This window comes from Penicillium soppii (genome assembly GCF_028829465.1).
Source record: "Penicillium soppii strain IBT 18220 chromosome Unknown utg000003l, whole genome shotgun sequence".
Taxonomy (NCBI): domain Eukaryota; kingdom Fungi; phylum Ascomycota; class Eurotiomycetes; order Eurotiales; family Aspergillaceae; genus Penicillium; species Penicillium soppii.
Genome location: NW_026643233.1, coordinates 963,423 through 976,559, shown reverse-complemented (window position 1 = coordinate 976,559; position 13,137 = coordinate 963,423). Strand labels below are relative to the sequence as shown.

Here is a 13,137-nt window from a genome sequence, read left to right as displayed (position 1 = left end):
AGTATCATTGGGATCTCATGTCGTATTGAAAATCACCGTGAACGATCTCGGTATTATGTAGCTCCATATTTGGTATAATCCTCGATGGCAGTGTATTTTTCTGGTCTTGTCGAGGGTCCGCGGCTAAATACGGGATCCAGCCCTCATTGAACGACCATGCTCGGAGACTTATTTGGTACTATAAAACTAGAGGGATTTCTGGTAAGTAGTCCCCTAAGTGTGATCAAGCGCGGCAGGAACTGATCAAACGCGGCAGGAACTAACCCCTATAGGTTCACAGACCTAAGACAGTGATCAATGGCCCGTTCGCCGAGCAGTTAGGTGTACACCTCACCTCTGATGGTGATATTAAGACGACCGAGCCGTTTTACACCACATCCATCCCAGGAGTGTTTGCAGCGGGTGACTGCTCCGGACCTATGAAGTCGGTAGTAACTGCCATGTCATCGGGTACATTGGTGGCGGGAGGACTGGCTGGACAGTTACAAGCTGAGCCATACTCGGGAGAGCAGAATTGATATTTGCAGAAGACGATGTAGGATAGAAAGAGACTTGGAAGGACGTGGGGGCTGTTAAGACTGATTTTAGTGGTATATTTCTGTCGGCGACCTGAGATAGCCGATATGCAGGACGTTTCTCTCCTTATATTGTGATAAGTAGGCTCATAAGTTGTTGCGAAGACAGGAACAGCTCAAATCAAATAAAGGCTAAAGAGATCTAAGAGTAAGGAAAAAATAAAGGAAGCAGATAAGAAAGCAGGTATTGTGGCTCCGCCATAAACGCAAATTCTACTTTTTATTGTCTTGTCAAACTATGACTGGATATTATTTCAACAACCGCAACGACTAGCTTCTTTTTCTGACTTGTTTCACATGACTTTTGTTGTCACCTGGGCTAGATCGGTATATGCTTCTAGGGCAATTATCTGCCATTCCAGATCAGCTTCAAATTGAACACGGAGTGGCTCGATAGGTTTAATCAGGCCCTCCTCAACGACCTTCTTAGAAAGTTGAGGAGTCATACGATCTACCTTGTACGCAGACACGATATCTTTAAAGCTACTGGGCATCGTCGGTTCGGTCTCATCTTTCAAAAGCACCTTGATAGATGGCGTTCCATGTGGGACTGAAGCTGAGAGTAGGGGAAGATCACATGCTGTATAAAGGCCAGAACGCCATTTGCTTCCACCACATCCAAGTGCAGTGAGCTTTGGAAACATTCTTGTGAATTAAAACCGCATCATCGAGCAAATCGATTTTGGACTTGGGATCCGAACTGCTTATCTTGCCGCCCGTCAAACCAGGTACCATGGGATTTATTAGATGTGCTCTCGGATCTGCCGCTAGTGCCGCCCGGCGTGACCGATTCTTTGTGGTTAGGAACTGAGAACTTATTTGCATCCAGAAATTCACGACATCTCCATTTCCAATGCCATATCTGCAGTGTCCATTCCGTTACAAACATCGTTAGCCGTCTCTCACACGTCTGGCATATTCTATAAGGACTCGCCGGGGTTCCTCCAGGGGCGTACGGCGGAGTCGGTGCGGTCTCGATTAGTAAAGCATACTGACGCGAGAGTCCCCTAGAGCTATCATGATCGCTCGGTAGTATCGTCATGCCATCTCCTTAATGAGTGTCAGCAATTGCTTTGAAGAGCAGCTCCAGGTCCCCCGAATCCCGATCGATCAATTGATGCAGCTAAATCGGCAGGCAATGGTCAAGGTACGCGAGGTGAGCAAGACCGAGGTATTCCGACGCTGCCAGGGTTGCTCGCTCTTAGTGGCGACTGTTATAGATTTAGCGGCAGGGCTGTATGGACTCGTGATCCTCTCTATTTTAAAACCTACGAGCGAAGGCGACACCGTCTCCTCACTAGATCAGAACAAGTACCCTAGCAATAGAATCCCAGGATGGGTGAGATGCCGAGTGATGGAAAAAGTCCCAGACCGATTAGCACCGGCGGTTCAGAGCCTCCGCTTTTCCAGTTTGGATGCCTCGAGTTCGATCCGAATCAATAAGAGATGTTCCCCGCTGCAATGGTATGGCATGATCTGCGACGATGTGCTGAAACCATCCAATACTGTAGTCAAGAAATTCTAGAACGACCGAGACAGGACGAGAATCTGCACGGTGGGTTTCTTAGTCGTGGATACGTCGATCCAGAACACCATTGAAGCATGCACATACCTAGTGGTACTAGGAGATGAGATACAGGGCCAAGGAGCTTCTGGCCGCTCTTCCCGCCTAGTGCAGCCACAAGTGACGAACTAAAATCTCTCCATTTCCGCAGAAATAGTAATGTCTCTTGGTACTTCTGGATATAGATACCCACAACAAAGGACATGCACGCAAACATGATAACACACAAACCAAAAAGAGCGACGATTACCCTAGGTCGGCTGCTCGCCCGGCACAGTGGCCACATCTTAAGACGCTAGGAAAGTGCGACTGGATATGTCCCGGCTTTGGCATTTCCTGCATAATCTCATCCTTCCTCGCAGCGGAGGTGGGAAGAATTGTGTTTTTACACTTGCAACGATAGAACAGTTGGCCAACATTGTGTATACCTGGATCGAGCCCTCATCCCGGGTGTCTGACAACAAAAGCCAGCTCTGATACTAAATCTAACCGCCTTTTCCCAAGGGATTTTGCTTAAGCAACTCAGCTACGGCGCCGGCCAATGTCCCCGGGTATTTTCCGTCGACTTTATGCGGATGTAGCAGGCCACAACTCCCCACGATAGCACGTGGATCACCGAGTTTGAATTACATGCTTACTATTGTTTGGAATACTTACTGATGTGCTCAGCTCCCGGGGAAACTGTTTGTCTCCATCACCACAACGCCTGATATCCATTCTCGGGCTGCGACGAAGGCAGCCCGTCCAACCAAGACTACAGAATTATTCTGTCGAGCACGTATAGCCTTCTGGCATTGTGCCTGTTCTACTAGCTCCCTAGACTATAGCCCGCCAATAGATTCACAGTTTGGTCCGATATTCACAATCACTTCTCAGTCCTCGCGAAGCTTGATCTCTGGTATCCCTGGAGGCGATGTGCCGTCCACTCCAGGGCTTACTACGGGGTTTACATACCACAGTCTTGGATAAGGCGGGTATCCTTGGAACGTGATCAAAGCTTTTGCGATAATTCATAGACTTGAGTCACATTCATCATTCAATAATCATACAATAATTATAAACGCACCCAATACATTTTGAAAATAAACAAGGTCCCACGCGGAAATCAACAGTACTATGGTCAAGGGTCTAACTCAATCTATGTACTTATGACCTAGTACCCAGGTGATAATATATATTCGTATAATGTACCTACAAATCAACATCAATATGATCATACTAACACCGGGAGGGGAGCTCATTTAGCCCAATTCGGTCAACTAATAGTTGTATAGTATGACGTCATATATGCCAGCGTTCGATTCTGCGCACCGTCATCTGATTTTTCCTTTTTTTCCTTTCTTTTTGTTCTATTTTTTGTTCTAATATGAAACTCCAAACGTTTTGAACCTTTGCTTTTTCTTCACTTTTGGTTCCTGTTGTATGTTCCACGAAACGTTGTTGCAGCCGCTTACAATTACGCCTAATTTATATTTATATCTCATGGTTACTTTGCATTTTACGGTGCATCAATACGAAACGACGTGGGGAGATAAACCTTGGCTAGCTGACTGTGTTGGGAAAAAAGCACTAGAGACCTTGTTGGCAGTGGTAGGACTATACCTCGTTTAGGCTCAAATCTTTTTCACTTAACAGTGCCTCTTTCACCAATGGGATTCCCCACGGTCTGCACATTTATGTTTCCAGCATTACTCCGTGGGTACATCCTTAGTTCAGGATCTAGTTGAGATTATTGATCGGCAAGGAGGATCGAGACTTTGCGGCCAAGTCCACACCAGTGTCGCGAACTAATCTAGCTCAGTATCAGGTGCCGATCCCGATCCAAAAATTTTCTAACAATAATTAATACGGGATTTACGGGATTTACGGGATCTATCTACAAGGATAGTGCTGGTAGAGAAAACAAATTAATCGCCGTGCCACGCACCATCAGGCAGGAAAACCATAAATGTGTCAATTGATGGGGTTTCGCCCCGGTCTTTCGCTATTTCACACTAACGCAGCACGTCGCCAGCGTTCGCATCTGATTGATCCACTCTGTCGTCTTCTGGAAAGACACGCCTCAGCCGTGAGCTGAGACATGTCACCGCTCATGTCCGATACAATTCATTGGCCCATTCTGCTGCATAGATGGGGCCGAGAAGGAATTTTTAGATCCTACCGTCTAATGGAGCCCATACTCGCCCTTTGACTTTGGCCAGGCTTTGACAATTCCAGTTTCCTTTTCTTTCCTTTCCTTTAATAATTCCTTTTTGTCACGCAATATCCCATTGTTCATTTTTCATCCCTATAATTGGAGTCGGATACCCCCACAGTGATGCTTCTTTGACCATTTCTGCAACCTCCTACTCCGTACTGTGGAACCAATTGATCCCTCGGAGATTCTTGCCTGTACACTAAACTCGACATTATGGGAACACCGCTTACAGGAACGGTTATTATTACCGGTGGAAATGGGCTATTGGGATCAGAGATCGCCATCGAGATTGCAAAGAAGCAACCTTTCGTTCATCTATTATTGACGGCTCGAGATATAAGAACGGACGATGTTCGGCAACTCACCGGCAAGATCCGCTTGATAGGTCCCAGATCGATCGAGGTTCTTCCTCTTGATCTGACCGATCTGAAATCTGTGGCAAGCTTCGCCAAAACCACTGTCGAACGTGTTCGATTTAGAGACATCCCACCTGTGACCAGTCTGATTCACTCCGCTGTCGCAACATCTTACACGGTTGATGACCTCACATCAGACGGATACGACCCTGTGTACCAAACGAATTGTCTCTCTCCGTTCTTATTAACCATCGGACTGCTTGAAGCTTTTCAGGCTGGAGATGGAACACCGAGAAGTGGAGCGAAAGTGATCAATATCGGATGCTCTGCCACATCTAGCGGTCGACTAGATTACTTTGACCGCGACCATGGAAGAAACGGGCATCATCTGGGAGATTCGCTGAGCGCAAAGGAAGAGAATATTCGCTTCGGAAGCAGTAAGTTAATGGCGAGCGTCGCATTATATGCGTTGAGGCGGAGTTTGATCTGGGTGAGTTTCATATCGATCGGAGTCATCCGAATAATTTCCAATTGGTCCCACGTTTACTAATTATCTAAAAATAGACCGGGAATATTTCGCTGGACATCTTCACTTTGGATCCCGGAGGTATGGCTGGCCCAAGCAATCTGCGAACCGGGGCTCCCATGTCGGTCAGAGTCGCACATCAGACTCGGTCCGGTCTTCGGCCATTCTTGCGCATGGTATCCCGAAGCTCCATGAACAAGGCCAGTGTTCCAGCCAAGGCGATCGCCAGAGTTGCATTCCAGATCGATACAGTGGAGAACCTACAAAAGGAACGCTACTTTATTCTTGATAGCGACTACGAAGCCGCATCCGTCCTGCCGAGCTTGCGTGATGCAGAAAAGGTGAAGAAACTATTACTACAGATGATGGGACAGGTTGAGGTGGAAACGAAAGAAGTTGACTCCCCTGGTCCTCTTCGGCCTCGATTGAGCATGATTTCACCTCCTACGATCTCACTATGAAGGGGCAAGGGGGGAAAAGTAGATAATTGCATGAGCGGTTTGTACATAAGCGCATTAACGGTCACCGGGTGTCGATTGTCAAAACAAAGCATTTGAATATTTTCGGCGATAAAGATAGGAGTTATATTATATTGTATGTACTCTTTTTATGAACATGTGTTTAGATGTATAGATGTAGTTGTAGTTGTAGTTGTAGTTGTAGTTGTAGATTACTGCAAGCGGATGGCCGGATTTGGTTCGAGGCACAACAACTGGACCCCCAATCACACAATTCACTTATCAGCTTTTGTCTGACCTTGTTTAATCCTTCTCTCTTTTTTTTTTGTTCAATCTTTGGGAATTGTCATATATCCCATTCTTTCGGGGCTTCTATACTGATCTTTATCTAAAAAGGGGTCATTGGGGTCCCCTAGTCCCCATCAGTTCTTGGCCCCGACATAGTAAGCGCTGTGACGGCCTGTGGCAGCGGCCGCGACCATGAACCGACACGTCCTTGAAAAAGGCCATTCTGCCTACCCCATCGGCTCCGCATTCTCAATTTCGCCTAGCAGGTAAGCGAGATAATATTCAATGCCAAATGGCTCGCTTCTTGTGACCCGAAGAGCTCGGAGCGCCAGATTGAACGTTGAATTCGGGACTGACTAGCATCCCCACCCAGATTCCAGCCTCGCTCGCAACCTGCCCTTCGGTACCGCCGAAAACTCATCCAGCGCCTCTGCCTTTTTGGCCTCGTGTCGCTGGTGTTGTTTCTCCTCATATTCCCATCCTGGCGCGCGGCCATTCTCCCCACCATCTCCCTCGGCATTCTCTCCTCCCCTAACGATCTACACCTTCAAACGGTCCGCTATTATGATCTCTCCGAAGTACAAGGGTCAGAGAAAGGATGGGAGCGCGGGGAACGCGTGCTGATGTGCACCCCGCTTAGGGATGCTTCGTCGCACCTCCCAATGTTTTTCTCTCACCTCCGAAACCTCACATACCCTCACGACCTAATTGACCTGGCCTTTTTGGTGTCGGATTCCCGCGATGATACCCTGGGGATGCTGTCGCGCATGCTGGAAGATATACAAAATGATTCCGATCCAACGATGCCATTTGGAGAGATCTCAGTGATCCAGAAAGATTTCGGGCAGAAAGTCCAACAGGATGTAGAAAGTCGGCACGGGTTCGAGGCACAGGCCAATCGGCGAAAGCTCATGGCACAGGCGAGGAATTGGCTGCTGAGTGCGACGCTTCGTCCGACGCATAGCTGGGTCTATTGGAGAGACGCGGACGTGGAAACTGCGCCTTTTACAATCATTGAGGACCTAATGCGGCACAATAAGGATGTGACCGTTCCGAGTGAGTGCTTTTTATCCTTTTAGGCGAGAAGATCTATACTAATTGAGTTTGTAGATGTGTGGCGGCCGCTTCCAGATTGGCTCGGTGGAGAACAGCCTTATGACCTGAATTCATGGCAAGAGTCCGAGACTGCCCTGGCTCTTGCAGACACTCTTGATGAGGACGCCGTGATCGTGGAAGGATACGCAGAGTACGCTACGTGGAGACCCCACCTTGCTTACCTCCGTGATCCATACGGCGATCCTGACATGGAGATGGAGCTTGACGGAATCGGCGGTGTCAGTATTTTGGCCAAGGCCCGCGTGTTCCGCGCCGGTGTGCACTTCCCAGCATTCAGCTTCGAGAAGCATGCCGAGACGGAAGGGTTTGGCAAGGTATGGTCGCAATGGAGGAGACCATTGTTAGGTACAATTGCTAATACCTTCTAGATGGCCAAACGGATGAAGTTTTCAGTAATCGGCCTACCACACTATACGATTTGGCATCTTTATGAGCCTAGCGTTGACGACCTCCGCCACATGGCCGAAATGGAACAGGAGCGACAAGCTCGCGAGCAGGAAGAAAAGGAGCGAGCCGATCAAAAAGACAGCACCCAGCCCCGAACCCAGGGCGCAGATCAGATTGTAGATGGTGAAATAGTCCAGGACGCTAGCGAAAGCTCCGCCGCTCAACCTGCAAATGTCAAAGACTCCACAGAGAGTACCTCGAACGACCAAGCCGACAAGGTTGCAATAGTCGAGAAAGCAGAGAAAAGTGAGAAAGCGAAAGCATGATCGTGGATGATTAGCATTAGCGCTTTCTTCCCTCTTGTTTTATTTATTTCCATTCTTGCATATGTTTCTCATGGGTATTTTCTTTTTCTCGGACTCTAGCAAAGCATACGGATTGGCGTGTCACTGAGAGCAATAGTTTGGTCATTCAAAGTAACATTGAAGATTTTGATTCCATCCACCTCTACAATTTCCAATTAGCCTAATGATGTAACGTACATATGTATGGCTGTGTGGCCCTGGAGACTACGGTTGTATACACATCGCAGCCGCATTAGACGGTGGTCCGTGTGTTATCCACTTTCGCGTCGCGTCCTCTTTTTGCTCCGATCTTCAATTTGCCCTCTAACAATATTACAACTCGCCCCAATGTCTACGCAAAATTCGCGAAGCATTCTTTTTACACACACCAATCCTCAGCAGGGCTTCAGGTTACTGGAACTTACCCCGGAGCTGGAGCAACTACTGACGTCGAAAGATGCACCTGTGTAAGTTAGAACACTTAGCAGAACCTCAAACACACTAGAACTACCCACGGCACTACCATGACCTCCATAATTTTCAAATCATCAATTGGAAGCCTCGCCTAACCCATCACACCCAGACTCGAACTCAAATCACCCTCTGCAGCCCTCGCGCAGGCCGTAGTCGACCCAGCCGCCCAAGAATACGTCAATATTTGCAGCGCAACGCAAACCTACCGCATTCGCCAAGTCCAATCCTCCAACTCCCTCCACATTCTCCGCCCAAGCCATGGAGAAATCTCCAAAGCAGACATCAAAGTCGTTGAAGAGGATGGGGACGCTGGCGCCCTGAACCTCCCCGACGAGGCCGTAACAACCATTGCAAAGTGCTCCTCAACACTAGAGCTACATGTCCCACCGGGAGGGTTCTCAGCTGTCCCATTTTTGGAAAAGAGTCTACGACTATATGATCGACGCGATGACGACGATATAGAAATGGAGGACTCTGCTCGTTCGGGGCCATTGGCAGCGCCGGAGATGCGCGCAGTGAGAGAGCAGATCTGTTTAGATATTCCTGTGTCAACGGCGCAGTTCGAGCAGGGCTGGATGGAGCTTTGTGCATTTGTGGACGGCGGCGAGGAAGTGGCGGCTTGGCGGCCGTCGGCGCGGGCACGTTTGCGTGTTTGGAAGCGGTTGACTGAGGGCGCTGTTCTACAGAACATTGATCTTGAGAAACAGTTTCTTGTTGGCGATCTGTGGAACTCCGTTCTTGATGAGGACGACGAACAAGAGCCGCCGTTTCCTCGCGCGTTACTGGAGGCTGTTGTGAGACGTATCTGCGTCGCTGATGAGCGGCCTCCATTGGCGGATGAGATTAAATGTGAGTTGGGAATAGGCGTGGAAATGTTCGTTGCTGACCGTTCTTCTTTTCTAGGGGCAAGTTTCAACAAGGTTGAGTGTGCACAATGGGTGGGTGAGACGTACTTAGCTGCTACTGCTCCTACTGTATCTTCTTCTATTGGAAGGAGTGAATTCCTCCATGCGTGGAAGGACTGTCTGCCTGAATCTTGGAGGGATGAAGCAGCGCTGTCAAAGCTGACGGTAACTTGACCGTACTTGCTTGAATTGTGGCAATAGCTAACACTAATTGTTCTAGACTGGCTGTTACCAGAGTCCTGATCCTACCACTATATGCTTTGTCGAGGTATCACAGCGACAAGATACCCCCAAAGCCGCCGCCGCGGGGTCAAACAACACCGCAAAGACTAAGAACGCCAGGAACTGGCATGAGTTGCTCAAAGGCCGCCGATGAGCGAATATATAAGCGCACTTGCTGCGTAAATTCCATAGCATCTAATCTATGATGCCGGGCAGATCTAGGAACATCATGATCGTATCTGCCGCCCAAAATTGCCTTGATCCCTGTTCTTCTAGCAGGTGTGGGATCAACATCTCAAAACAAAGAAAACCCCCCGAAACAAGTCCAAATGAGTGAAAATTAACACCAGGTGTACTTCTCGTTCAACCACCACTCAACATCCTTGCCCAATCCTTGCTGCTCGCCTGTCCACCGCAAACTGCAGATGCTCTCTTTCTCGCGGTGCACGAGCTCAGCCTTCGGATCCACCAAGGCCACAGCCTTTTGCAGCAAAGGAGTGGGATTCCAAAATTCAACCTTGCTCATGTTCCATTCGTGTGCTTCTTGCTGGGCTCGTCGCAGGATAGCAGCCATGGCCTGGATTGTGATCTGCTCCTCGGCTGGTGAGGTAGGCTCATCATATACCCACCGGAGAATGTAAAGGACATTGTCTTCGGGGAGCTCGCCAAAGTTCCGATTCCAGGCGCAGTATACGCCAGCCTTGTCATCGCCGGCACCCTTTACTACCGGTGGAGAACGTTCCGAAATCATATTCTCGGCATAGAACTCCTCTCGGGCCCAGTGCCACAGATAGTGATCAAAGTTAGGCAAAATAGCTATTTTAGCACTACTCGACTTCTGCGATGCCACAAGCATCTGGTCGTGCAATTGAGCCAGGACTTTCTCGCTGCACAAGGTCTTTTGGACATCCTCAGCAAATAGGTCTCTAGTGACGGCTTTATCCAGCCCACTCGCACTCGCCGGTAAAGACATATGCGAAGACGAGAACGGCCGCCACCCAAACTGCGCATAGAACTTCTTCCCGATATCCGAGAACAGCACCGTAAACAGCGAAGTGCGCCGTTGCTCCTTCTCCATCCCCCACGTCTCTAGTTTAGTGCTCAGCTCCTCGAGCATCCGTTTTGCGTAGCCCTTCCCCCGGAATTCAGGCCGGCAGTAGACACTCCCCACGCCGTGCGTGGCGACCTTCTCAATCTGCCCATCATGGGCCAGCAGCGCGGTCTTACGATAGGACTCGCACGAGCTGAGGATAGTGCGGTTATCCTCGGGCTCGTTGCGGTCCACTAGGATCCAACATGTCAGGCCGTCGCGGGTCAGTCGTTGCCGCAGAAGGTGGTCCTCGCGTGCTATGTATGTTTCCACGTCTAGTGGGCCCTTCCAGGCAACGCTGTTCAGTTTGATTGAGGCAATGCGCTCTGAGGCTGTGGCTGGGACCAAGATCAGGTCTGGGGATTCCCCCGCGGGCAAATTTGGGGGCTCTGCGGCAATCATGGTGATAAAATGGCTGGGTCAATCTGGAAGTGTGGAGGGGGTTTTTTCTTTCTTCTTTTTGACAAGATTGGTGAAGTAGCGGATCTCGGCTAAGTATGTTTCGTTGAAGGTTTATAGCTTATCGAAGTCCCGAAACTGTAACGTTGTGCAGTTGAGATTGCAAGATGAGATTCAGTGCTCAGTTGAGATTGAAGCGAAATATAAAAGAATATAAGCCGATGATAAGCAAGAAGTCCCGAGAGAAAAGTAATCCGGGGTTCAAAGTCAAGAAATGTGGATAGCGGCTCCGAAGACAAAAGAAGCAAACCATGTGGAGATGTCGCCGACGGGGCCCCGATGCCATAATATACCTGTCATTTCGAACTTAAAGAAATACTCATATACTGACATATTTACTTGCATTCATGCAACTACTATGTGAGACGGTCACACGAACATATGTCCACATTACTATTGATAGCCACTGAACCCCGATTATGCCCCATTTCCCCCTCATCTCGTGTATTCCGCGTCACGATCCGGGCCGGAATCGCCTGCTCTATACGTAAGATAGCGGCGCGCCGTGTTTCTCTTTGTCACCGGCCCGACGGGAAGCGATTGCAAGCGATGAGGAGGTTGCATTGCGTTAGTCCTTATAGGCTGGACTTACCCTTGACGTAAGAGTCGGTTTATTTGGGTTTCACGGAGGGTTTGGAGGGGTCATGTGAGCCTTGGCGATTATGTCATTTATTTATTGATGGTCTCTATGACAAGCTTTGTTGGAATTTGGTTCATTGTTGCTCATTTGATAGGTTATGGTGATTATGGTGATTACAGTACATGCAATAAGAACCTTGGAAGCGTGGTGTCTGTGGCTTGAACTGCTCACACGACCTTTCAACTTATTAAGATCTTGGACTGGGTAGAATTGGACATGGATGATTTCATTCGTCAAGGGGCCTCTGTCTACAACATTACCAGGTAACCAGGCATTCCATATTCTAACCTCGGATGATTCGGATTGGAGATATCCTATTCAGTAGTGTAGATCGCTTCCTTGAACATATTGTACTAGTGCTCTAACCAGATCCCATACCTTCACCTGTCCAAGTCACCTGCATTGATAGGCTGGAAACTAATCATATTATTTCAAAATAAGTGTTAATATAAATAGCTAACCAACACGTTTTCTATCACATACGGGCTACAATTTTCGGCGACCCCACTAGTTCTTTGTGATAGGTATATGTTTCAGCTTCCCCCGCGATTTAGTTCATCCATGGCTCAGATATGAGACATAGATCTGTCTTGAAAGATCTGTATTTGCATACATAAGTACGACTTCTGGTGGAAATTCACTGGAGTTTACCAGACTCTCTGTCAGGCTTCCGGTTTAGTTTCTGTTTGTGGCCAACGAAGTTATTACCATGTCACAGTCACAGTCAGGGTCAACCATCAACAATAACTTTGGAATGTGTAGTTAGACCGCAATCACCTTGGAATCAAAGCCAGATCTTGCTTGTGATTCAAATCTCAGGGTCGATTCAAACAACGGAAATTGGATTAAATATTGTCACCTACGGTTGGAATATACCACATTTCCCATTTAAAGGTATTCATTGACCTGAATGGGACATTGGCAGGCACACTTACACATAGTCACCGCCAAAGGCCTAGCAACATAATTTTGATCAGCCAAGTCCAAAGATATTAAGTAAGGGGCACGGGAACGTGGGCAGGGCAGATGAGATGCAGTAATGGAATGAAACAAGATTCGGTCAAAGCAGAGAGAATCTGGAAACATGGCATGCAAAATTACAGCATCAAAGAACAGTCTCGAAACAATTATTTTCACTGGGTTCATGAGCACAAGAGCATGAACGAAACGCAAGCAAAAAGGTAACGAAACGAAATTGGGAACTAGTTGCTAGATTGTTGATTTTGGCTAGAAAAGAGAATCATGTAGTTGGAGATTTCAACAAAGGAGACGAATGAAATACAATTGAAAAATGGGAGATGGTATGAAAAAAAAAGGCCGGACCGCAGCAAAATATCAGCGAGAAGAGAACCCAAGGGATCAAGCGAGATGCAAATGAATAAACGAGAAGATATAAAAAAGAACCGGCGGAAACTTTGAGAGTAAAAGAAGAATGGAGAAGGAGCGTCATGAAAGTGATAATGGGAAGAAGAGCAGGGGGCGAGAATAATAATCACTTGGGAATAGAGCACAAAAAAAAGGAAAGATATGAAACCT

General features: G+C 48.0%; 6 protein-coding genes across 6 annotated transcripts; 3 read left to right on the top strand and 3 right to left on the bottom strand.

Moving 5' to 3' along the window:
• Positions 1–156: 156 nt before the first annotated feature.
• gliT (thioredoxin reductase gliT) lies at positions 157–518 on the top strand (the record flags this gene model as incomplete). Its single annotated transcript, XM_057238016.1, has 2 exons — positions 157–201; positions 273–518. 2 exons carry the CDS (start codon positions 157–159, stop codon positions 516–518), a joined length of 291 nt encoding a protein of 96 aa, XP_057100627.1.
• Positions 519–868: 350 nt separating this feature from the next.
• On the bottom strand, positions 869–1,219 carry N7529_002487 (Nucleotidylyl transferase; the record flags this gene model as incomplete). Its single annotated transcript, XM_057238015.1, has 1 exon — positions 869–1,219. One exon carries the CDS (start codon positions 1,217–1,219, stop codon positions 869–871), a length of 351 nt encoding a protein of 116 aa, XP_057100626.1.
• Positions 1,220–1,950: 731 nt separating this feature from the next.
• Positions 1,951–2,356, bottom strand: N7529_002486 (uncharacterized protein; the record flags this gene model as incomplete). The annotated part of the gene is made up of 2 exons (XM_057238014.1): positions 1,951–2,123; positions 2,188–2,356. 2 exons carry the CDS (start codon positions 2,354–2,356, stop codon positions 1,951–1,953), a joined length of 342 nt encoding a protein of 113 aa, XP_057100625.1.
• Positions 2,357–4,549: 2,193 nt separating this feature from the next.
• N7529_002485 (uncharacterized protein) lies at positions 4,550–7,793 on the top strand (the record flags this gene model as incomplete). Its single annotated transcript, XM_057238013.1, has 6 exons — positions 4,550–5,182; positions 5,257–5,626; positions 6,146–6,230; positions 6,338–7,020; positions 7,075–7,394; positions 7,449–7,793. 6 exons carry the CDS (start codon positions 4,550–4,552, stop codon positions 7,791–7,793), a joined length of 2,436 nt encoding a protein of 811 aa, XP_057100624.1.
• A 366-nt stretch (positions 7,794–8,159) lies between these two features.
• N7529_002484 (putative sister chromatid cohesion protein Dcc1) lies at positions 8,160–9,566 on the top strand (the record flags this gene model as incomplete). The annotated part of the gene is made up of 4 exons (XM_057238012.1): positions 8,160–8,278; positions 8,395–9,134; positions 9,189–9,355; positions 9,411–9,566. The coding sequence occupies 4 exons, from the start codon at positions 8,160–8,162 to the stop codon at positions 9,564–9,566; spliced, it is 1,182 nt and encodes a 393-aa protein (XP_057100623.1).
• Positions 9,567–9,752: 186 nt separating this feature from the next.
• Positions 9,753–10,904, bottom strand: N7529_002483 (uncharacterized protein; the record flags this gene model as incomplete). Its single annotated transcript, XM_057238011.1, has 1 exon — positions 9,753–10,904. One exon carries the CDS (start codon positions 10,902–10,904, stop codon positions 9,753–9,755), a length of 1,152 nt encoding a protein of 383 aa, XP_057100622.1.
• Positions 10,905–13,137: the final 2,233 nt, after the last annotated feature.